The following is a 26,173-nucleotide window of genomic DNA, read 5'->3' as shown; positions in this document are numbered from 1 at the left end:
CAGTTGTGCTAGTCTGCTGAACACTGATTACCACACCCTAACAAATCCCACTAAAATCTGCAGACTAGAAAACTCGCTGAAGGGGACGCCAGACTCCTGAAGTACCGCCTCATTTTTTTTTCTTTTTAAACTTAAAATCAAATATGGTAATTAGATCTTAAAAACATTTCACCCCACACTAAACAACAACGAACCTTTCCCCTCCCTTCCTGAAGTGATGAATATTTACTATTTGAGGTTTCAAAAGCCACAAGCAATTGTAGGATTTGCAATCTTTCCTAAGAGAAGCATTTTGCTTCAAATCTAAATGACTAAAAAAAAACACACAGGTAACTGAGAATGCAGCATTTACAGCCCTGCATTTACTTACTGTGCCTTCTAACACTCGCATGTCCCACCTCACATTCTTTGCTAGTTAAGTTGGGAATAAACTGCTTTACTGTTCACATCCTTCATTCTCAAAATCTCAACTTATTCTGACATTTTAAACAGCCCTGTAGGGATGTTTAACTGCTGGATGGGCACCTGGAGTATCACTAGCATTTCTTTAATCAACTGATGAAATACAGAGCTATTTACACTAGCTGTCTCCAGCTAGCACACAGTTAGATTTTTCTTTTCTTCAGCAATGAGCTAAGAAAGCATGCTGGTGTGCTCTAGGCAACTACAGAAGCCTGCAGTTTTACTCTCTGAATCTGAATATCTAAACACCCTACATTTTTTCAGAATGGCAGTGAATACCTTTGTCTCAACACTTAAAATATAAAACTCTGCAAATCTGGCTAGGCTCCATTTCTAAAAGGGCACACAAAAATGCTTTTAAGATGGAATCGAGCTATAACCAGTACATCTAAACTCACAGTAGAAGCAGATGAAATTTCTTTCTTGGAGAGACCTATGAACAAATAAACCAATTACAAGCTTAAGAACAAAACAAAACAAAGAACACAATAAGAGAAAAAGGAAAAGAAAACTGAGACAACTGATTGGACTGGATTAAAAGAACACTTCAAAGTACAAAAGCCAATGCAGTTGACAAGGCACAGTCTTTCTAGGCAGAACAAGTGGTGGAAAGACAAAACTGTAAAAAATATTTACTCTGCATAAAGTGAGTTAGAACAGCATGTTATTTCTAAAGGAATTAACTATGGTCTTATGAAAACAGTACGACGGGCATGCTGTTGATAAACCAGGCTTGTGGACACGCTTACTTGGCAAAATGTAAAGCAACAAAGCAAAGGATCAGGTTTGATCATTTAAAATGGGTACAAAACTGAAGATACAGAGTCCGGAGGGCACTTGTGGATAACATGCTTAAACAGCCTACATGCTGTTTGGCAGCCGTAAAAAGGCAAACATGGCCCTGGGGTGTTATCTACAGGGGTACGGTAGATAAATCCGTAGAAGTTATTCTGACATTACATAAAGACTTAGTGAGACCTCATTAACTCAAATGCCATTCTGGTCACTACAGTAGAAAAGATCTCACAGACAATGAAAAGATGTAGCAAAGCCAACTCAAAGAAAACATAGTGTTTCCAAATTAAGGGTAATAAACAACAGCAACTGGAATCTCTCATAACTGAAGGGGAACTTTTTTTGGTTTTAATTTAACAGAGTGGTACAACCACAAAATACCATTAAGTGAAACTGCTGAAGGTACCTTGTTTATGCCATTCGTTCTCGAGAAAGAAAAGAAAATTAGGAGAGGTAGAAATAGGATAGTTTTTTATAGCAGCTAAAGGTAAAGGAAGCTTGCCTTAAAAATATCATCTTTAGACACTCAGTAAACTCAGTTTATGCAAGAATTTATACAAATCTTGTGGTTCAAAACACAATTCACAGAAATTGCTGACAACTGACGATGCCACAGGCAAGTAGCCTGAACACATTATTTGTGTGTGCAGAAGAATCTCAGTACAGCATGCCTTATTTACATGAATGCTGAAGGTTTCCTTACCGAGTCATCAAGGCCATCTATATGTAAAACCACTGTCTTGGCGCGTTTATTTGTGCTGCCAAGGAAAAACTGTGCTTTCCGTCGACGATAATTCATCTCATTCACATTGTCCATGTCTGACATGTTGGATGACTGAAGGATGTCATAAACTTCAGAAGCCAAAAGTTTAGTCTCTCCTGGTGTAGTGGTCCTGAAAGAAAAGGGGATTAAGATTTGTAAAGAATTATTTTTATGTTAGTGCTCCACCTACCACTTATGTACCGCTCCAGCTACAGAAATACAGTTACATAGTCAATACATAGCAAAAATATTTAATAGGGACTTGTTAAAAGAAAAAAAAAAAAAAGCAGCACTGGTGTCACCAAATAGAACATTCAACCACCTTCTGCCATTTGTTTCTTGTTGAAAATCAGAGTGTTTGGGCTAGCTTTGAGCTCAAGAGTTCCCATTCTCATTCATCTTTTAGTGCTTATCTGTTAGCATAATGTTTTCTGTGCTAATCAGAACTCAGCCATGCTTGTTTTCACTCCTTAAAAGGCATCAATGCCAACTAGAGACCCAAAATTACAGTTAAAATTTTACTCAGATTGGTGATTATGTAAAACTATTTAATTAGGCATACTCCAATTTTTAATGCTTTTTAAATTCTAATGTAATATAAACAAATCATCCTTCTTAAACTACATATGATTTACATCAGTTTGACAACTGCAAACAAAAAGCAGCAGTAGGTGCTCAGTGCATTACTGTTACTTCAGTCATGTCAAGCTTTTTTTTTTAAAAAAAAAAACATTCTCAATTGCCTTTTACATTTCATTTTCCACTTTCCTCATTACATAATAAAAATTATTTCTCTACAGAACCGTAACCTTGACAAATGTTTTCTTCTCAAAAGTTACTGAGCAACAACAGCAAAGCAGAATCCCACATTTTCCTAAAGAATACAAAGGATATTTCTGACTAGACTAAAATTTGTAATACGAACTACATGGTAGCATTTTTCAGATAGAAAAAAAATGCAGGTAATACGCTGAACATATATTACTTTCTTATGATTAATGAAAACTAATTTTAACAAAGTACTAATATAAATCCGTTGTCCAAATTCAACCCTATATTAATTATACCAGTGATTTAAACCTATGTGCAGAAACAAAATTATTGCTGCATAAGCTCACAATTAATCTTAAAATGATGAATCCGAGCTTTACTGCTTTGTTTAGCAAACACCAAGTATCTTTAGAATTACAGAAACAAGTGCTGAAAACTCACAAAGATTTCAACTTCATCCTTCCATGATTTATTAGATAAAGTAATAGAATAGATGATAAAGCTTAACAGCTAAGCCATGCAAGCCGATGTCTTGAGGTGGTAATAAAATATCTTGTACAGAAGAAGTGATATCAAGACACCAAGAAATTTATCCACCCACTAGTTTTGGCAAATTCTTTCAACCAACAAAAAAAAAGCTGTTAATATAAAGTAAGCTACAATAAAGGACTTTATTTTTTAACATTAAAAAAAAATAATAACCAAACACAGTTAACTAAGCACATTATTGAAATTTCACTCTCCCACCTATAGCACCCACTAACAGTTGGCAACAGTTTTTGTTTGAATACCATTGTGCTATTGCACCCTGGAACTTAAAAAAAATCATAAAGAAATAAGAAATACACCTACTAATATCTATAATATGTATATACACACACACATTTGCATGCATACGCAAAAAAATAAAGTTACCAATATGGCAGTAAATATAAAATTTTCAATTGTCTGAAAGTCTAAAATCAACAGTGAATTTCATACATTTTGTACTCCTAACATTATAGTTGGTGTAATTTTTGGAAGAGTAATAATTAATACAATTAATTGCACTATTTACACAAGTTGTTGATTTGAAAGCACACATTTAAATCCACTTCTGTTTGATAGCATTCTAAGTTATTCCTAAAACACACCTACACAGTCAAATACATGCATACACACTTATAAACTACTCATATTGCTTTCTGTATTTTAATAGTATTTTAATTAGTATTACATATCACTAAGTTACAGACAATAACAGTAATTATTCCTTTTACATTAAAAAAAAAGGTCCCAACCACAAGACTACTTTTATATAAAAGAAAATCTGTTGAACAAAGTGAAAGACTGGGTAATAGAAGCTGCATGAAAGTCAGACACTACACTACAAAGGTAAGAACGATGGATGTGAAATAAGAATATTAGATTGCAAGACAATCTCAAAAAAAAAAAGGCATAAGACAAAGTTTTATTGTGTAGTAAAGAGATACCATGCTTTCAGCAACTTAGTTAAATCAAAATTCATAAAAACCCACACAAAGTCTTTATAATTGTGTACTTGTAAAAATGAGCGGATACAAGTTTTGCATCAATCTGTTACACATTCATTAAAACAATTCATACAACAGCTATAAAAAATAGAAACCTTAATATCTCTCAGAAAAATATCCATCTGTAAATAAACAAGTACAATAAAACCTATTCTAAAGCCAAACTGATGTTCAACATTGGCTATTTTTATGCACTATATTCGTAACAAAACAACAAAGCTACATGCAAAATTAAAAAAAAAGAAGTAGTAGAATAGTGGAAACTTCAAAAAAAGAGGATAACACTTGGGCTGTGATTTTATTCCTTGAAATAACTGTAACCTTAAGAGGTGATTGTTCTTAAGACAGTGACACTGTCTTAAGATGTGTCCCTCCCACTGAGCGTGCTTCAGCAGTTTCAGATACCGCTGCTCATAGCTGTGCGACCCAGCCTCCCGCCACTGTCAGAGCAGCAGAAGGGAACTCCTGCTCATCTCTCCACCACCCTTGTGCACACGTTGGTACAGGGCACACTTCATTCACCAAAGGAGGTGCAGGAACCTCCTGCAGAGTCACTAATCAGTGACCAGTGCTGTCCTGGCCCTGCTAGGGAAATGGTAGTAGCCTCTAGTTGAAGAAAGACTAAGAGTTGGCTACCACTCTCCTCAAAGGCAGTAACATCTTCCATTACTTCAGCAAGATTTAGAAGATGTCTGTCAGAAACCCAAACCTTTAACTGTCTTCTTGAATTCCTGTCATCCTAGACTGCTGTCTGTCCTTTCACTATGTTCACTCAAGGCTGGCTCTCTAAGATAGACACAGAATCCAAGTGACATGTGCTGTATCTGCGAGAAGAGGATACAAGAAACATTTCTCATTTTCTATGAAATCAAAAATAACTTTGTAAACATAGTCCAAGTGCTAAAGATGTTTTTAATGTAAGATATTTTAAAATCAGGAATTAATATTTTAAAAAAGGGCTTAAACAAGATCATTAACAGCCACCACACCAAAGGTACATGTCATGTGTGTAGAGTATGCATGCTCAGAAAGAACGTCAAGCAGCAGCATGTAGCATGATGGCTGTATCATCAGCATGTGATCTAAGTACACACACAGCATCATAAATGTGAGCAGAATGGCCCCAGCAGCCTTCCCGAATAGCTGTATCTGATATAAAGGGAAGAATTACAACGTTGTTGCTTCGGAAGTGCAAAAGCTGAGGAAGACTAATATAATAGAGTGGATTTTCCCCTTTTGGAGAAAGACAAGATACAAATATGCCTGTTTATATACTTCTACATATGTGTGTGTATGTGTGCAAAACACCACCCTGGCCTTTTTAAAGCCATATTTTAGTATATATGTAGTTTATACAAACGTACACACATGCACCCCTGAATCAGGGGAAACAGATGCAACCACAACCCTGCTCAAAGTACAGCAGATCCCGTGAAAAAGCCATTACACGCATTTCCTCGGTGGCATACATGGTGCTCTGAAGACACATTAGCTAAACAGATAGCAGAAATACTATAACTCCATTAGACTGTTCCTACTGGGTTTGTAACCCAGAGACAGGAGGTTTCCAAATTAAAGAGGATATCTTTGTTTGCCGGAGGTTCAATGACATCCCAGACTCTATCAAAAAGACTTGGGTCATTTCATTCCAAACATGAAAGTCTCACTTCTACAACACTGCTTTTGGTGCTCAGCTTGTCCACTACCCAAGTTATCAGCTGGGCCCATTCATGAGATTTCCAGGCTCTCATCAGTCTTTGAACGCTCACTGCAACTGGGAGAGGTGCCTGAGGACTGCAGTAAATGTCATATCTATCTTTAACAGGGGCAAGCAGGAGGACCCAGGGAACTGCAGGTTGGCCAGGCTCACCTCATTCCCCAGGCAGTTCACATAACAACTAATTCTGGAAACCATTTCCAGGCATATGAAGGAGAAGGTGACCAGGAGCAGTCAGCATGGGGAAGTTCATTCACCAAGGGGAAGTTACACTTGGCCCAGAGGGTGATGATCAGTGGCTTCAGGACTGCACAGTCTGCTTGCAAGCCACTATCAGCATACCCAAGGGGTTAATTGTGGGTCTAATCATGTTCAACATCTTTCTTAATTGTCTGGATGATGGGGTAAATGGGGTAAAGTGCACCTTCAGGGAGTTTGCAGATGATACAAAACTGAGGGGAGTGGCTGACCCACCAAATGGTTGTGCTTCCATCCAGAGGGGCCTGGACAGGCTGCAGAAATGGGCTGACAGGAACCCCATGAAGCTCAACAAGGAGATGTGGAGGCCTGCACCTGGGAAGGAACAAGTCCAGGCATCAATATACACCAGGGGCCACCCAGCTGGAGAGCAGCTTGGTAGAAAAGGCCCTGGTGGACACCAACTTGAGCACCAGTCAGTGTGTGCTCGCTGCAAAGTACACTAACAGTGCCCTGGACTGCATTAGGCAAAGTACTGCCAGCAGGTTGAGGGAGGTGATCGATTCCCTCTACTCTGCACTAGGGAGGCCACACCTGGAGTGCTGTGTCCAGCTAGGCCCTAAGACAGGACTAGAGAAGGCTCAGGGGGTGATTTTATCTATCAATTTTATCAATTAGTTTATCAAACAATTTTATCATTTTAAAAATACATTTTAGCAATATATTTTATTAATGTATACAGACATTTGAAGGGAGGATCCAATGAAGATGGAGCCAGGCTCTCTGCAGTGGTGCCTCATGACAGAGACAAGATGCAATAGGCACAAACTGAAACACGGGAGCATCTGCCTGAATATCACAAAACACTTTCACCATGAGGGTGACAGAGCACTGGTACAGGTTGCCATGAGAGGTTGTGGAGTCTCCCTCCATGAAGACCTTCAAAAGCCACCTGACATGGTCCTGGGCAGCCTGCTCTGGGTGGCCCTGCTTGGGCAGGGGTTTGGACCAGATGGATCCAGAGGTCCCTTCCAGCCTCAACTTTTCTGTGAGCAAAGAGCTCAGCTGAATTCCACACTAAATGACCTACTCATAAACATCTAAAGTCAACTGAAATGAAAACAACTCTCAAGTTAATGTGTGCTTTTATTACAGAAAAATCCTATGCATGGCAGTGATAATGTAACAAAGGGTTGAACGCAACATTTTTTCTTCTAAATACTCATTTGAGAGACTCTGTTTCTCAAATGACCAAAGAACCTCTCCAAAAAGTTCAGGAAAACACATGGTCACATACAAGTAAATATTCTCAGTAATCCCTAACCCTTTTCATACATTCAAAGTAGTACTAATGCTTTTCCCTGGAACTCTAAGCTGTCATTTTCAGCCATCATTTTACTTCTATAATAAGCCTCATTCATGGCAGTAAATGCAGTATCCTGTATGACAAAAAGCACAAGAATTTAATGGACTGGCAAGAATTCCATCCAAATTTGTTGGGTGAATGTGGCTGTATTAGAAACCTTCAAGCACATACTTGGCAGAGATCAAGGGATTCCATTAGGGTTAAAAATGGCTAAAATTGCTATTCAAAACAACTATGCCCTTAAGACCACCGATGTATTTATTTGCAGATGACCAATTTTCTTTCAGAGTTCATTCTTCCTATACTCAAAGACACAAACACTGTCTTTAGCAACATCTAAAAGGAGCAGTAAATTACAAAGAATTGCTATATTCTGTAAGGAGAGGAAAAAAAAAAATCACCAATCCTCAATTCTAGAAGTGAGGCACGGTGATTGACATGATTTTGATGAAAACTTTGAGCATGAATGACAAGCCTAAAGAAAGAGCATGGTATTAGAGAAAAAGCAATCTGTTTCAAGACAGTTATTTGATCTGGCTGTTTTTCTGGCTCTTCTGCTCTGGTGCCAGGGCAGGATTCCTTCTTATCTCCAAGAATGCTGCTCTTTCTTGTGAGCTTTGAGTGCATCCCATGATATGTTGGTCTCACAAGCATATGGCTGCTCTCCTGACTCGTTCCAGGCAACGGGCAGGCCATCTGAAAACAACTTGAAAAGGAGCATTACTTCAGTGCACGCTTTCTCACAGCCCCAGGAAGGTGCTATTTCCGTGCCACCCGCTCCAGTATGTCACTTGCTCAGTTTCCTCTAGCCTTAAAACACCCAGTAAAGGCCAGATAACATTACAGAGCAGCTGATGAGGAGGATTAGGATTACCACCCACTTTCTTAAAAACACATCCTCTAAGAGCAACATCTCAGGACAGCAGTGGATTAACAATAGGAAATGCAATGCACAGGAGAAACTACAGAACCTGGAAGACTGGGCTCGTTTAAAGCAACCCACTGAGATCCTCTAAACCCAAAAAGCAAGCAGCCAGACTGCCTGAGCGCAGTTGTTACATGACTTCACCCCAACAGTAGCAACAATGTGCTAGCTATGCATCACCTTTATTTACTCCAGAGCTGGCACATGGTGGAAGCAAGGCAAGGTCAGGCTGACTTTCCTAGAATGCTTTCCAGACCTGCCAGATGCCTGACACTTTGCAGGTCTTCCAATCCCTACTCTCACTACTAATCTTGACAATTTGACCAGGAGATAGCAAACTGAGAAAAGTTCAGAACAGAAAGAAAATACTTGATGTCTTGAAGTTGATTTTGTACTAAATAAGATATACATCACTGACATTAGGAATGAGGACTGCATTTCCCAGCACCACTTCAAGCTCAGTACAGGTGATATGCCTGCTGACCTTGAAATTTAAAGAAATCCTATGTAAACACTGGGATATTCTCAAGACTGCTAAAAACCAAACCCTAACCCTAAATATTAAATACAAAGTTTAAATCTGAGTAAAATCACAGTACAATTCCATTAGCTAGTCAGTGACTGTGACATAATCTTAAACATTTAGCAGACAGAATAATTATCTGGTGCTTAGACCATTTCCTTGATTCATGCTATTGTTCTCTGATCACAAGAAGAGAACCTTCAAGAATAGGATAACAGATTTGAACATATGCCATATGCTTGACCCAGCTATTCATCCAATTTTGTTTAACTCTTGCTATTTATATGCTAAATGGAGGATCAACTTTTGATCTTCCACAGCTTGCTATCTACCATATGGACATATTCTCCATCTAAAAAAAAAAATAATCAAGGCCTGTTACTCAACTAAACTCAAAAGGCTTCAGAATAGCATTTGCTAGACAAGAGTCTGCACAACAGACACAAACTCCATGCTGAATTTCACAGTAGCTAGTTCCAACATCTTGCCTGCTAATGAACAGTAATCATTTAATGGATTTATATGGCAGAAATCATGTTCATTATACGGCTTCAGCAAATTGCACTGGGGTTAAAAAAAAAAATCTTAAGTGTAACATCGCTTTCTGCTCCTTTCTGGTGTAAGATATCAAATACTGGAATTAAAAAGGCAATCTCTCCCAGTAATAATGCTGCAGCAATCAGGCAGGAATATTGGTAGTGCTGGCTTTAGGATCTGTAATGAGGATTTTAGGAAGATGAAGGAAGCCAAACACCATTTGTATTATCAACATTTTAATGGCATTAAGTGTATCACAATAACATATGATGACAGTACATCACTATCTGGAAAATACTTAAATACCTTCCAGAAATGTTTGAGTAGTAAGCCTCATCTATTTCCTTGAAATCTAAAGGAGAAAGTGGAAAAAAAAAGCAGGGGGGCTGCAAACTTACAGATAAGGTTGCCCTAAACGTATCCTCTATAAACAATAGGAGTTAAAGTAGAGCACCAACCTGTAGCAGAGGAAAAAAAATAGGTTTAGTCTATACAGGCCTATCTGTACAGAAGTTTTGGTTTTGTTGTATTTGTCAATATAGTTAAGATGCATCTATCCAGCAGAACCTTGAAGTAGGTAACTCTAGAAAACTCTATAAGCAAACACCATTTAGACATCTTGTTTTCATACTAAAACTACTTGTTTGCAATGGTTTTTATTATATTAAAGCAAGCCATCATTAGCAGTTTCACTGCTAGCCAAAAGGACAGCACTCATGCAAAATGGTTTGAAGCATTCATCAAGATTAAAAAAAATAGTTTTGTTACCTTCATGAGGTACTATGTAATTACAGAATGTGCTGATTTTAGTTTATTGCACAGGACTGCCCACTTGCAAAATATCCTGCAGAAAAATATATTCTCTAATATGTACTGCCAAACCAGTGCAAAAACACATTCCTGAATAGAAATTCATTGAATTCAGAATAACATACTCACTTTGCATTCATTGCCCCAAGATTAAAATTCCCTTCCTTTTGAAATAATAGCTCCATTCAAAAACTGCTAATGAAGAATAATTCACAGCAACATTTTTTCTCATCACACACCACAAACTGTGTTCCTTGCTTGAACAACATTCAGGAAAAATAAGGAAATCCAGACCTGGTTTAACAGAAAAAATCTGCCTTTTTTTTTTTGAGACACTTAACAAGAAGGCCTAAAACCAGGGACAAGCACCACCTGTGGACGTGCTCAGTGCAATCCAGAAGTAGACACGTGGCATTGGCAAGACAAGATCAGAAACCTCTCAGAGGTATCTATGAATTCCCTTTTCAAAGATAAATGGCTCTAGCCTAAAATACTGTCAACCCACACCTGCAATTAAATACTCCACAACACAGTCTTCCATTTTCATTTCAAAGCATCTTTGCTTTTTATTTTAGTGAGCTGTCAGAAGAAGTCAATGTATCATTGAAGAACCCACCTCAGCACTTTTTTCTTGTAAACTCAATGGTAAACAGCAAAGGTCAGTGTTTCTGAAATATATGGACAACAGCTGACTACAAGGTTAGAGTGTAAAGGCACCTTGTGTTGCCACCATTCCCAACTCTTTTGCCAATCCAAATAAAATCTTTTCCCTCCTACCTCAGTACTCAACCCCACCACAAAAAGAGAATGTGGTTTTCTTTTGGCATGCCATGCAGGCCAGTCTTGATGCACTCAATTCAGCATGAGAGATTTTTTTCTCGCCACATAAACAATTTGTTAAATGCCAATTTTGATTGCTTTAACATATCACAACTATTGCAACACTCCGTAAACCATCTCATTATTTAATGTTCAAAGCCATAACACTTCTCAGAGGCCATTATTTGTTTTAATATCAAAGTCTGCAAAAAAAAAGGAATTAAGAACACCTTTAGCTCACACTATTCTAAAATACTTAACTTTCTGCTTCTGACAGTTTCTAAATGAAGAAGTGGCTAAGCACAAAGATTTCATATATATGTATTTATTAAACTATTTTCTATTTCACACATTTCTTTGCAGTGTTTCAAAGTTCTTTTTTTATTCAGCAATATTCTTCACAGTATTTCTTGCCTATAAGGAAAAGTTACTAGCTCATTTTCAAACTTCCCAACTGATTTCTTCATTTCTGAATGCAAAGCACTAAAAGCAGTTATGATTGTTGCCCTCTCTTTGTCAAAAATGAATATAGACCCTGAATTACACTGAGACAAAGATCAGACGATGAAAAACCACACAATCAACAGCCCTGATGCACATGCTAGATATCAAGTGGAAAGTTATATGGCAGCAGCAGCAGTTTGGAGAGCAGAAATTCAAACCAAACTGTATTACGAAGTGCAGTCAGTAATAATAGGAACCACAAAAGAGGCACTACAGAAAAGCACATGACAATGAAAAACATACAAACACAAAAAGCCAAGTTTAGGGTTTGACAACTGAAGCGATTAGAATACAGACCAAGTACTGATCATACAGTGCCCACCTAGTAAAAAACAGGTTAGGTACAAGAACAAATGATGACTTAGTAATAACTCTGACTACAGAGACATTCAAAGATGAAAGAAACAGAATATTAAAAGCAAAATGACCCAGTACATCTCATAGGGCACAGAGGAGATCCTTCCATTTGGTCACACTTCTGTATTTTTCTCAGTGACCTACTCCACACACACACAAAAACACCTTCCCCTTAAATTGCCCCTCTCAGAATCGAGGTTGAGAACAGCTTTTTAAATGACTGCTAACTTCTATGAATCCCCACCAAACATTAGCCTCCTTTAATATTTCAACATTTAAATGAGTACTTACATCTGAACTGCTGGCAATCAAGTCTTGGACTGCTTTCACAAATGATACTCATCTATTCAAGATTGTTTTCTTGATCATACAAGCATACTAAGATTCTCCCAGTAGTTCAATTAGGTCATGACTGAAGTCAAAGTTAACACTAATACTTTAAAACTAGATTTTTTTATGTCATTTCATTAATGCTTTTTGTATTTTATGTTACCATTTGTTTCTGTGCCTGCATCTGTGTTGAGTTCATGACTTCCTATGCCTTTTACAATGACAAATATACTGTAAGAACAAAAAAAAAGTCTTCAAACATTTTAAGAACAATTACTGAACTCTCATTACTTCGTCACAAAGCAAAAAGAACAAGAACTTTTACTGTATACATACCTTAGTGATGCAGGTGGCCTATGACATTGAACCCATCCTCCCCCCACCTTGCTACTCCCTCCAAATGATCTATAACCATCTCCAAACACCAGGAAGCTGTTTGACAGACAAATGGAGCGTTCAGACACTTAGAACAAGTAACACAGCATATTTAAAGACAACATATCAATGTTGCTTATATTCCCTAATATTTCACTGTGATTGCTTTTTTTTGACAGACACTGCTTCAAAAATAACTCCAAAAAAAAGAAAATATTTCTGAAACTTAAGATGAACAAAATATATAATGAAAATTTTCCTTGAAGAAAGTATGCACAGAAGAGTGGGATATTTAGCCATTTTGCTTAACAATGCTGAATAAAGCAGCCTGCAGACACCCTCCTGCTGTGACCATCTATTATTAACAAGCACATTGTTACAGCACTGAATAGACTGGAACCCCACAGCCCGAAGAGATGCCCCAAATGTCATTTAATAGAAGCACTCAACTTCTAGTAGACAAAATATAACAAAGTAGGTAAAGTAGACTTGGAAAGATAACAGGGAAGGTAACATGGCACAGAGTGCATTTCCAGGTCAGGAATTTAAGGTCCAGGTGGTACATTGTAAATCATTTCTGAACACAAAACTTTTGTAACCTTATGCTCAAGGAATATTTAAGACATGATAACCATGTATCCCGGAGAAAAACAACTTCTCAGCATCAAAAGTATGGTTTCCCATTACCCAATCCTCAGCCATTTCTCCATTTTGTTGTTAAAACACACAACACATAACAAGGGTTACAAAATTACTGCTTCATTACTGCTTACAGAAAAAATATATGTACAGTCTGTAAAAAGCTATTTGTCTGATTTTCACACCAAAATCTAAGTATTCCAATCAATAGCCTAACTATATAAATGTAGTGTGTTTTGTTGTCAGAATTTTTTAGCTGCATTTTTACACAAAGTATTATCTTGTGGCCACTTATAATATGGCAACATCCCCTCCATCATCACACATCCCTGTAAATATGTAATTTGCTTTCTTGCTAATTAATACGTGGCCTTTGCCCGGCCTTCCCCCAGCCATTCTTCCTTTCCCACAAAGGAGACAAAGAAGTATGTCAGACAACAAAAATAGCAAAGCTACTGTGACACTACATCCCTACTGCTCTCATTTCAGCAAATGCTACCTGAAGTACTCTGTTGGGATTTTTTTTTTCTTTTTTGTTTGTCAGACACCGTAAATTTAAACTTTGCTGGTTTCAACGAATAATTAAATTTTCAAAAAGTCTAAGTAATTAAGACTACCAAAAATTAAAATTGAGTAAGAAGTCAGCAATTATAGACTGCATGTATTTTACCATATCTGCAAGGGACTCTAATTAAGCACATATTAATTGCCCTAATCTTCTTAGGCAAGTAATAAATTGGAAGAGCTGATTAATGCACTGGATTTAGTTCAGCTTGTTAAATCTGACACCCTGGCAAAGGAAGACTATCTTGAAAAGCTCTTTTAGCTAAGTAATTGGAATTTTACTCTCAGTAATTTGCCGTGCCATAATAAGACCTATTCAGTATATTGACTCCATCTTTTTTTTAGAATACATGTTAGTTATATTTAAACAGTACCATTATGCTCCTCATAAAGATTATGAAAAATTATGAACTTTGACCTTTACTGTCCATCAAAACTCACTTTCAGTCTGAACACAAATTGGTGTATTTCCTTGTAGGCTATAAACCCTAATTAATTTTAATTCTAGAAGCAGCTAATAACATTTTATAAAGTCCATACGGACACATTAAGTGCTCCATACAATTCATAAAGGCAGCAACTAAACCAGTTTTCAGTATAACCAGTTTTCATAACTGCTAACTACTAAAATACATTGAAGCACCATTCTCCAATGAACCTCAATCTTTCCTCTTCTTTTTATCTATTTACACAAACACTTATTCACTTACAGGTACTCAATCACCTGGCAAGGGAGTGATAAACATTTTTTGATAGCAACAAAACCCGATCAGTCATTAAAAAAAAAAAGTTTGAAATCCTCCAGGTAGGGATTTTAAAGGTCTGATTTCTCTCCAACATACTTATTAGTCAAGATTGAAACACTTGAAAGAAGAGATGCATCAAACTTCACCTAAAACTAAGCAGGTGTGGAAGAAATCTTCCCTGATCAGGCAGAAATCAGCAAGTATAGAAGAAAATTTTTATATTCAAATGTCTTGAACAGCTCCTTATACATCCTAGAAAATGCAGAAGTGTATAAAGCCTTTCATATGAAGTATCTCAGAGTCATACAAGTTGCAAACCAAGTTCAGTTTGAAAAAAACATTATATCACTCCCTTCAAGTTTTTATTCTTTACTCCTCAGAGCTGACACTTCATATTTCTGCTCTAGAGTCTATAAGCTCCAGTCTCTAAATCTAAAATCTGTTACTCTTCTGTTCACAAAACCTAGTATGCATACATCTTGAAAAATCAGTCATTGTGAGCCTAAAACCTATCTTTTGTTCCTTAAGTGAAATGCAGTCAGCTGACCCTTCATTTTAAGCATCAAAATGATCTTTCACAACTGAGCCATAATAGTTACAGTAAGCAAGTATCAAAAAGCTGATAAGAGGATGCTAGGGAACTGATAAGCCATGAAATGAGACATGAAGGTGCCTCAAAGAATTACAGTTAAACATATTTATATTTCCTGTCTATTTTGCGTGATTCAGTACAGATAGTACTAATTGGATAAACAGGTGGCAGATAACTTCCACTTTCATTCTAAGCAGTCTTCTGAAGGAAATAGTGCTTCATGGTCATGATGAAAAGCCCAAATAACCTGCTGTGTCTTCCTTTCGTTGGTTGTATATGACTTGCAACAAAAGGTTCTTGGCCTGATTGAGGCTGCCCTGTACTTTTACAACTAATTGTAATTAGTAAACCAGCATTTTTCTCATTGGTGATATCAATCATTCAAAATTCTCAATCTGTTAGACTGCCTAAGTTCAGGCAGGTTTACACAGAGAGCCGTCAAGAAATTCCACTCCTGACCCCGAGGTCTCAATACCTTCAAGGCTTATAATAAAAAGTCACTCTCACATTGAGAGAAGCCCTCAAATTTCAGGATGAGGGTAACAGAAAACAGAAAAGAACTGGAATTCTAAACAAACTCATGGCTTCCTAAGCAGTGTTTGTCAGTTCACTGCTGAACTGTATTACCTTAAGTCTAAAGTATGACAACTACACAGTTTGTACCTTGTCTCTTTGTGCATGCTGCTTGGGAAGATAAAATAACACCACTCCACCCATGGCAGAATACAGGCACAGTTCAGTATTGAACATGGAAAGCTACTGCCTATTATTTAGGTAAAAGAGAAATCAAAGTGAATGGTGAGAGTTAAATGCCCTTGATAAAAGGGCAAAATTCACACCACAGGTTGCATTTAACTCGTCAAGAGCAAAGGGCCAGTGACTACAAGTTCTGGTCTGGAAGGTGCAGGGTTCCACCTCAATTGAAAGAACTGTTTAGTAACTGGAAAAGCATAATAAATTCATATTTCACTATTAGCTGTTTGTATTTTTATAACACGTCACAAAAAATTATCCGAAATACAAACTAAAGTGTGAAAATGAGAAGACTTCAGATGGAAGTGATGAGCTAGATATGCAGATTCTGGAAAGTCATTTTCTGGGAAGTACGTACAATGGAATGAACCAACTGAAGGCAGTAACACCAACACATTTATTACCACACTTATTAATGATTACTTTCAGTTCAAGTGATTACAATTTCTTCTGCGAAACTGAAATCACATCAGAAAACATTCTCCATTTTGTAGAGCAAGTGTGAAAGTAGAGACTTTGCATTCTCCCCTACAGACTTCATAACAGAGAAAACAACCCCAAACCATTGTTTTTCGTGACACAAAGAATTTTCATCTATCTTCTCAGCACTTTTTTTTTTAAACCATCTTTCTCCATATTTCTCCAGGCAATACAAAACTTAGTTTCAGCATTTTCTGTCAACATTACAGCCTAAAATCCTGACAAGCACATGACAAAGTCTTGTGTTCGAAGATGCTATGTATTTAAATTCTCATCATATCACACGTTCCAAATGTTACAAGCATACAAATCAAATGTATGTTCTTAATCTTGCCAAAGAGCTTTCTAGAGAAAGAAAGAACACCTACAAGATTCCCAGTTTTTAACTGACTTATCTCTCTTCTTCTGCAAGTTTCTGAACTTCACAGCCTTTTGGTCCTTAAAATTGAAACATGGAAAAAAATGTTGTTTAAGGAATTTCCACAAAATTCTTTAAACACAAGTTTTAATTATGACTGTTGTTTTAGTAATATTTGTTAATTACAGAAACTGATAAATACCGTTCCCCTTTCACCAACTTCTTGTGGATTACATAAAATGATAAGAAACCATACTCTAAATAGACTTCCGATCTATACTAAAAGGCAGTTTGGCCGAAACACTTCTAATGCTACCTAAATTTTTCAGTTCTTGCTTTTACTATAAAGTAGCAAAGAGAAGACTTCAGTACATTTTACCTTAATTGTACCTGTCCTTAAAAATGGTCAATGCTGTAAGATTTGATTCCATTTTTTTAATCTAAACTATTAGGAAAGCAAATCATTTCCAAAAAGGTATAATTAATACACTACACTAAGAAATTAAGAACTGTTTGCTTCTGAATTTTAGTCATTCTGTTCATCTTCCTACTTAAGACATTCGTTTTAAATCCTTGTGTTTTGGGTATCTGGTGGATAATAAGAACATTTTAGTTAAATTTCATGCCAATACATAACATTGTTAATTTTAGTAGAACTAATGAAGGACTTAAAGGTAAAGAGTTTTAATCTATTTTCTGAATCACACAGGACTTATAAAGAGACCAGGAAATTTTCCCTTTCAATTTTTCAGGTTCAAACCTTTAGACCAGCTGGGTCAAATTTACAATGGGAGGGAAGGAAGACAATGAAACACACAGCACCAAAAAAATGATGGGGCTATGGGATGAAGGGACTAACAGATCCTAGCCTTGGGTTCTCTCCAAAAGAAACTTCAAACTTATACAAGTTATACACTAGAGATTCAACTAACATATTAAACATTTGAAAGCTTTCACCTGAACCTCTAACATACCAGTTCACTTCTGTTTCATCCTTTTTTGTTTTGCACATTCTTCTGAAACTTATCTCTGTGCAGGTTTTTCTCCTCCCTCTTCCCATCTGAAGTCTACTTAACTGAAGCCCCATTAAATTGTGTGTGCAATAATCACCTGCTTGATTACTTGACAGCAAATTTACTTTTTGGTATGACAGACTGATCTCTGAAGGAGTTGTTTTTGTGTTTGGTTTGGCTTTTTTTTTTTTTGCTAATGATTCATCTTACCTCATCCTATTAACTGGCAAACGTGCACATGTATCATCTCTAGCATGCATGTACCCATACATCTCTCAGTATTTTAAAGACTATGTTTAGCATTCTTAATAAAACCCAACAGTTCCACATTTTAAGAGATATAACTCAGTTGATATTTTGCAATTTCCACAAAGAAATTAGAGACCACTACAAACCTCACTAACTTCTACATCACCACCAAGACATGTTTCCACAACACAGAACTACAGGTACAAACTTTGAAAAACACATCAAAACAGATAAATTGCATATACAATTTCCCTCCCAAAAGTGGGATTCAAAGAACAAACGTGACAGATGTCAACCTTTTATATTAAATACACCAGGGGACATGGCACCCTTAAATAATCAAAGAGGTTACAAAAGAACCTAAAAGGAAGAGAAATCACTTATTTGTAACAAGAGCAAGAAAACTTGTTTGGCAGAGGACTTTCAAATGAGTATTTCCTGTATATTATGATCCAATTACTTTGCTGTACTGCAAGATGAAGACGAGTAATTGCTAGCAGTCACAATTTCAACAAGAAGGAACGCAATTTTAAAAATTCACTGTACAAAATCATGATTGAAATTTTACTTTGCAACAGAATGTTACATTTATACAGTCTTTGTATCCAACAACCCATCATAAACTTACTTTTGTATTACATTCTGTAAGCTGAGCATCATACCCAATTCACTTTTCATCTTTTCTCTGTTGGCACGGCACTCTGCCAAATAGCGGAGAGCCTAAAATAAAGAGGACAAATCAGCAATATTTCCAGTACATTATCGTTCATTTTTATCAGTTTGCACCCACAAAACATTCACAATGTCACCTCTAGTAAGAAGACACAGAATATTACCACCTACTGTGAACATTAAGAGTTGCTTTATTCTCAAATACACAGAAAGCACAGACCATCTAATCTACAAGAAAAGGTTGTAAGACTGGGTTTTCTCATTCTGAGAGAATCTAAGGGACTTTCTAACAGCTTCCTACAACTACTCATAGAGCCTTTAGGAAGATGGCTGAGACAAGCTTTCCTCTACAGCAGCATACAATGCAACAAGGGAAAGCAAACACAAATTGCCATTTGTCAAGTTTAGATCAGATCTTACGATAAGCACTACGAAGGTAGTTCAACACTAGAACGATGACCTAGTGGGACTACAGAATCAGGGACAAATCTAGAGCTGACCTGGGTGCTGGTGACAGTCCCACTTCAACCAGGAAGCTGAAGGGAATGACTTCCAGACGTCCCTTCCAACCAACACCTTTGTGTTCCAAGATCTAATGCAATTCTTTATACACAAAGCATAACTTCCATCAGTTTTACGGACTCATCCAGTACTAGAAAACCATCACCAGGAACAGAGCTCTACCACGTTAATAAGTTTCTAAAAACTAATTGCAATACTGGATACATTAATAGTGAAAAAGGTTTATAATGTTTAAAATACCTATAATGTTGAAGTTATTCATCACTCCATGCACATACAAGAATAAGGACACAGAAGTAGCACCCAGCTGCTTAGGTTACTGTTACCTAAACTGGGAATTAACACCTATTTGTTGTCTGTGGATTTGTTTATTTGTCAATAACTCTTTGCACAACTTCACATTGCTGATCCCAGCCAACTCTGTTTACTCCTAACATAATACTCTTCCAGTTGAAATTTCAAGTCCTTTTCATGAGACATCTCTCTATGCTCAGTGCTGACAGCCAAACCTTTCTTAGAAGGAACTTCCAGAGGTGTATTTTCATTGTGCTTCAATCTGCTTTACTCAAGTAGGTGCAAGAACTGCATACCCAGAATCTTGGGATTCACAAATGTAATGGGTTATAAAATTAGTTTTGTGATAGCAAGGTTAAGCAGCACTCTAGCGACTTAAATAGAGTCACATAATAGCTATGCTGCTCACTAGCTGGTTTAAAAATAACCTGCACCTTAATACCTTCAGAGATAAAGAATTAATTACCCGTCTTTCTCTCTAAATCATCTTTAGCATACGCTAGCTAAAATTCAAGACCATTCTATGGTCTTTTCAGAAAGCCTGCCTGCTGTCTGGCACAATACAAATTTTAATTGTGATTTCTCCGATTTCCTGATGAGGATCAGTATCTAGCTTATAAATGCTGTGCAATTTCTTAAATATTTTCCAACTATGTGCAAATAACTGAATGATGGTTTTTGACTACTAACTTCTACATTAAGGCAAGTATCTTTAACAGTGGGAAAAGTTTCTCATATTTTTAAGTTCATTTAGGCAATTTAGCAAGATGTAATGTTTTTATAAAGAAACTCCCCTTAACAGCTAATTAAGAGTTAAAACATAAGCAGTTTCTCTTCCACCTATTATTTACTTCTTTCATACACAAATGTAGTTTCCACTAAAACAGGACCAAAGACAAGTTTGTCAGAACGGTTTCAGTGACCTGGCTTTTCAGCACAAGGAACTCCTACCTGTTTTCCAACTCCATGGGAGATGCAAACGTCTGCACCTTCAAAGTCAGATCATTTACACTTCTAAACTGCAGTCTACTGAAGCATGAGACTACTATCACGGACTTCAGTTCAGCAAAAATACTCAACCATGTCAGCCTTCAGCTCCTAAATAATTTCAACCTAATCAACAGGCCTATCTCCATACTTGAATGCAAGCATACTGTTGTAAATCTTAAAACATCAAAGGTGTCTTTTATCATTACACCTGAAATGGTAATGCAGTTGCTTAACCTCAGAGTCTGGTCTTTGAAAATTTTAGTCCAAATTTTAGGAAGAAGTATTATCACCTGGGTCACTTCTGATTTTTATTTAAAACATTCAAAGCCTTTTAGCATGTAAAACCTACCACGAAGAAAAAAAATGCAATCCTGGAATTAAACTAGAGCAAAAAAAATATACCACTTCTTGACCAGATCAAAGAAAGGACTGGGCTGAAACTGGACCTGTGGAAGAAAGCACCCTCTATGAAGGATCCTACAACATATCAAAAAGTTAAATATGGATTTATTATGACTCATATTGATTATTTATAATTTCCACTATGGGAATCACAGAATGAAACAATAAACAATTTAATATCAGTGCTGTACATCCTTTCATTGGGTACAAACTTAATGGAAAATCATTACATTTAATGATTCCCATTCAAATAGAAACACCTTTCTGAATGGATGGCTAGAAAAAAAACAAAAGAATTGACACTTCAGAATGGAAAAATGTCAAAAAAGACGACTAGAAATTTGTAGATAATAAAAGCTACAGAATCTACAGAAGAGGTTCAAGAACTCATGAGCAAGAGTAGCCTGGGTAGCAGGCGAAAACTTGTGTTCTTCATAAACTGCTCAATTTCTGACTGCAGCCAGGGCCCTGGAATATCAGGTGGTTTCCTCTAAACCCTGATTCTTAATTTACTCTACCTGTAGGTTGTCACTAGATGGAAAACCACAACTGTCTCCTATTCCTACACCAACTAGATGTCTGGACCACACAATTTCAGCAATATCCAGGGGTGTGGAATCACACTGCGAACTGGACTAGCCCTCACAGATCTGAGGATTACTTCTTTTTATGTAGGGTTAATTCTAGCAACATGACCACAGAATCATTACCAAATCAGGCAGTGAGAACATGACCAAATGAAGGAAAAGAGACAGACACCCAACCAAAATCCTCTTTTAAGACTACAACCTAAGGAACCTACATTTTAACAAAAAAGAACAAAACATATTCCCAAGAACCATAACCTCAACTCAAAACTCTTCTAGTGAAGAGCATTTAGAGTCTGGCAAAAGCTATGGCAAGGCTAACCTGAAAACCCATCAGCAGGACACTTATCTCCTGGATTATGGGGCCTCCTTCCCTGAACCCTGAGGAGTATCAGAGACACCGGAGTCATTCCAAGAAGTTTATTAGTATCCATTGTGAAAGTAAAACAAATGAAAAATGAACGATTTTGGCATGGGTAAGTATTACTGGTATAAAAAAATAATGTTTAATTTCATGTAAGAGCCAGAGCTCTTGATTTTTTTAGTTTTACCTTGTTTAAAATTCAATAATGATTTAAATATGGAAAAAAGCATGACACGTATGAATAACTTAAAAATCTCCTTGTGAGAATTAGACTTTTAAGGAAACCTTGACTCTTATTTGTCCTGTTTCTAAGCATGAGATACACTTTTTAAAGTTAGAATTTGGATTTAGGATGAGAAATTAGGACTTGAACATTTATGACTTACAAGACGAAATGGACAAGAAGTGCAACAAGCAGGATTTCTTTTTTTTAAAATCCTATGAGGATGGTGAAATGCTGCAACAGGGTGTGTGAGAGGTTACAGAATCTCTAACTGGACACAACCCTGAGCTGTGATCTAATTAGTCAAAGTCTGATCATGGGACCGGACTACGTAACCTCTGGAAGTCATCTCTAATCTAAATTACCCTGTAATTTATGACCCTTTTTTATGTGAATGTCAAATCAGCGTTTGTATTTACCAAGCTCCACAGCTTCATCTTAAAAAAATAAATAAAAATCTTAAGGGTGCTTACCTCCCTCCACAACAAAAGTGAAACTGCTGTATTAGAGGAAAAATGCAGAGCACATTAATCTCTTCCAACAACCATGGATTCCCCTGGAATAACGTTTCACTGCTAAACAATTTTTGAATTGCATGTTTCTCTTTAAAAAGTGTATAAAGAGCACTTAATATAAAGACAGATTCTATCTTTTACAGTTCTCACTCGTTTAAAGACATAGTAACAAAGTTGCAAAACATCTAAACAACATAAAATTTATCTCCAGAATACTTACCAGGAGAGCTGAGTGAACAACCGGAGGGTTGGGGTGGTCCAAAAACAGGATGAGACCTGGCAGACATCCTTGGTCCTGAACAATAGCCCGCCTGTTCAAGGGGTCAGCTGCTAGATCTCGGAGCTGGTTCACTACAGACAGCGCGTCAGGCTCCTCACTCATGGTGGAATTCATTTTTCCTACACCACACGTACAAAATACCTGCTGAAGAAAATCTGTATTAGTAAGGGTTATCATCAGTTAAATCACAGGTGAAGCAAGAATACAAGTGCACCATTTATTATATGTGTAAGGGTACCAAAAAAGTAACAATTCATAAGGATGGGATCCAAATTTCTCATATAAAAAAATATTAATAATATTTTGACTTGTTTCCTTTATATAATTTTAGACCAGTCAACCTTTACAGGAGTACATACCCATGAATATATAATATATAAAAGTATATTAATATTTTTACAGTACTAACAAAGATTTCCAAGAAACCCATGGCTTTCTCACAACTAGGCAACCTACAAACACCCTTCTGTATAAACACATGTAAAACCAAAATCTTTATTTTCAGAGTGCCTTTAGCAATAATCTCATTTTACAGCAAAATAAACAAAAAAAAGCCTACAAAAGATTAACCCTGTATCTGGCAGAGTGATCATTACTTTTTTAAAATCTGTATTTACCAAGTGACTAGCATAAGACCATACTCACTCAAAGGTAAAAAGGGCTTAAGGCATTTTTCGTAACTTCCCACTAGCTCACCTTCAATAAAAGGGGAACAACCAGGTCACGCCTCGCTCCAATCGAAGCCCAAGCCACATCAATTTCAAATGAGACATGTTAGCTTGACAGTCTCAGATTCCACAGCTGTTTTAATGAAGAGTAACTACTCTACAGGCAACAAAGCACATGCTTACTTAGAAGAGAAGGTCTGCACCTTGGTGCAAAAGAACAGTTTGCTTCAAAGGACTGATCACGTGCTTCTGAAACTACTGAGCACAAACTGTGGTCCTGGTGTTGCCATAAAAAAAAAAAATTCACTTGTGTGAGTTTGTAAGGCACAAAAGCACGAATAATGGCATATTGTTAGTTTGTGTTCTCCTTTCTTTTTCTTTATAAAAATAAAAACAAATTAAATTTGGATCTGGTCACACACTTTTCATGTAATTTCCCAAACAAATAATATAGTCGAAGCATTATCTGTTGTTTTTTTTTTCTGAGAGCAGACCTTTCAGCAAGACAAATTAACCATACTCATCAAAAACAACCATAAAGATGCATTTTGGTAATGATAATTTCTGGCAGCTTAACATTGGGGGAAAAAAATGTTGCTAATTTCTGCATCACTGGCCCTGCTTGCACGGGAGTGCTAGTGTGAAAGATCAATGGTTAACCTCGAGGTGCTTTTTCTTGACTACCATAATGCCTGAAGAGATCACTTGGAAACTGCAATTCCACCCAATAATACTTTATATTTTCAAAACAGGGAACCCTAAACGCTTAAAAAGTCTGTACCAAGTTCAGCACTGACTGCAACCCCAAGCTGAGAAGTGAACTTAGAGCCTAAAACTCCAGTCCATTGCGAGCCTGCTGCTAACAAAAGCCTCCGACTTCCAGCTCTGTGCCCTGCGCACCGCCTCCTTCCCACCCCTCTCCTCTCGCTGATCACCGCCGTTTGCCTTTATCTTTCCCAACCCCATAAAAAAACAGGCACAAACCCCAGCTTCATCCTCCTCCCTATGACAATTAAAGCTCTTACACCTCCCCCACCCCCACCACACAATTTAAGCGCGCTGCGCGCCCTGACATATTTTAAAAAACATATAATTAAGCCGTTTTAAAAGTTTTAGGGAATTACCGAGAGCCTGGAGGCCCCCAGAGGATCCCCCTCCCCCCCCAGGCCCTCACGGGGCGCAGAGGGCGGCAGCGGGGGCGGCCTCCCCCTCCCGCCGGGCCCTGCCGCGGGCCCGTTCCCCCTCCCCGGGCTCTCGGTGCCTTCCCCCGGGCTCTCCCCGCCCCACACGGCCGCCCCCCGCCCCGTACCGCCGCAGGGGCTCAGCCCCGGGCCGCCATGGCCCGCGCAGGGCTCCGGGCGCCTCACACGGCCCCGCTCCGCTCCTCTCCGTCGCCCGCCCGCCGCGCACGCACCCCGCGCCGCCGCGCCAGCCCATTGGGCGCCCCGCCGGCCACGCCCCTCAGCCACTCACGGAGCGTCTTGTTGAAGGGGGCGGGGCTATCGGGTGGCGGGGCGCCGCTGGGCACGCCGGGAGGTGTAGTCCGTAGAGGGACGCGGGCACATGGCGTGGCTATGGCGTGGGGACGGAGCGGGGCTCACAGCTGAAGTGTGCCTGAATAACGCTTTGGTGCTACTTAAAACCTGAGCTAAATGGGAATACGGCACGTACCGGCGCTCAAAACAAACACAAAGCAGTCAGCCCCCAGCCCACCGGTCCCACTTACCTGAATTTATCATGAACAGGCTTTAATCTTATTTGCTCAACAGCTTTATTTATTAAGCAAGCAAACAAAACTTGGTGTAAAGCTTTTCTCATTCTCACACTCTACTGCTCCACTCCGCACAGCTGAGCTCTCTGAGGTCTGAAGTGCCCGCTCTAAAGTTTTCAAACCTCATAATACTTCAGTGAAACTCTCAACATCAGCAATACCTTACAGGTCCAGCACCAGGAAAAGCACTGCTTTCTTTCTGAGGCAACCTACTCCTCAGCAAACCCCTGCCACGAAGCTATTTCAGCACACAGCGCTGCAGCTCACTGTACACTACAAGAGCACTCGGCCTAGACAGGATGGTACTTTTTATCCTTTCTGGGACGTTTTAAGCAGACACAACCACTACCACCACCAGAGCCGCCAGCCTGGGGGCACCATTAACAGGCAGGGCATGCCGGCAACACCATGAGGCAGTGCCAAGGCGCCAGGGAAACACCACAAAACCTCCAGCAAACAAACCAAGCACTCGGCGCATCCCCCACCAACACTTCCCGCGCTTCCGAGGCGCTTGCTCGAGGCAGAGTGCACTACGGGTCCCGTTCACTCCGTTATAACCAGGCACAGCCGTCTCGGATCGATCCCGCAGCATACCCCCACGCTCACAGCCCCACCTCCCACCGCACAGGAAATGGCGGTGCCCCCGCGGCCACTTTTATAGGCGCCGGCGGGGTCACGTGATAGCGAATGGGGGCGGAGCCTCTCCT

The 26,173-nt window shown here is 38.3% G+C and overlaps 1 protein-coding gene and 1 long non-coding RNA gene across 6 annotated transcripts in view; both read right to left on the bottom strand.

Moving 5' to 3' along the window:
* ARMC1 (armadillo repeat containing 1) overlaps positions 1-26,083 on the bottom strand; it is a 30,965-nt gene extending 4,882 nt beyond the window's left edge. The window contains exons 1-4 of one of the 5 annotated variants that reach the window (XM_038175589.2): positions 25,952-26,083; positions 22,968-23,168; positions 18,807-18,898; positions 1,961-2,150 (exon numbers count right to left, since the gene is read on the bottom strand). In XM_038175589.2, coding sequence (XP_038031517.1) covers positions 1,961-2,150; positions 18,807-18,898; positions 22,968-23,141 — 456 coding nt within the window. In that variant the 5' untranslated portion in view covers positions 23,142-23,168; positions 25,952-26,083. Of the gene's footprint in view, positions 1-1,960; positions 2,151-18,806; positions 18,899-22,967; positions 23,172-23,723; positions 23,746-25,004; positions 25,161-25,864; positions 25,892-25,951 lie in introns of those variants that run through there. The other 4 variants (XM_005028449.6, XM_027452293.3, XM_027452294.3 and 1 more) reach the window with 4 other exon arrangements.
* Positions 7,367-18,800, bottom strand: LOC140001863 (uncharacterized). Its single transcript, XR_011807484.1, has 2 exons — positions 9,988-18,800; positions 7,367-8,310 (listed from the first exon to the last, which is right to left on the bottom strand). It is a non-coding gene; the product is annotated as an uncharacterized lncRNA (long non-coding RNA).
* Positions 26,084-26,173: the final 90 nt, after the last annotated feature.

Source organism: Anas platyrhynchos, chromosome 2, assembly GCF_047663525.1.
Source record: "Anas platyrhynchos isolate ZD024472 breed Pekin duck chromosome 2, IASCAAS_PekinDuck_T2T, whole genome shotgun sequence".
Classification (NCBI taxonomy): Eukaryota; Metazoa; Chordata; class Aves; order Anseriformes; family Anatidae; genus Anas; species Anas platyrhynchos.
The sequence above is the reverse complement of the archived record's forward strand: the minus strand, read 5'-3'. Positions and strand labels throughout refer to the sequence as shown.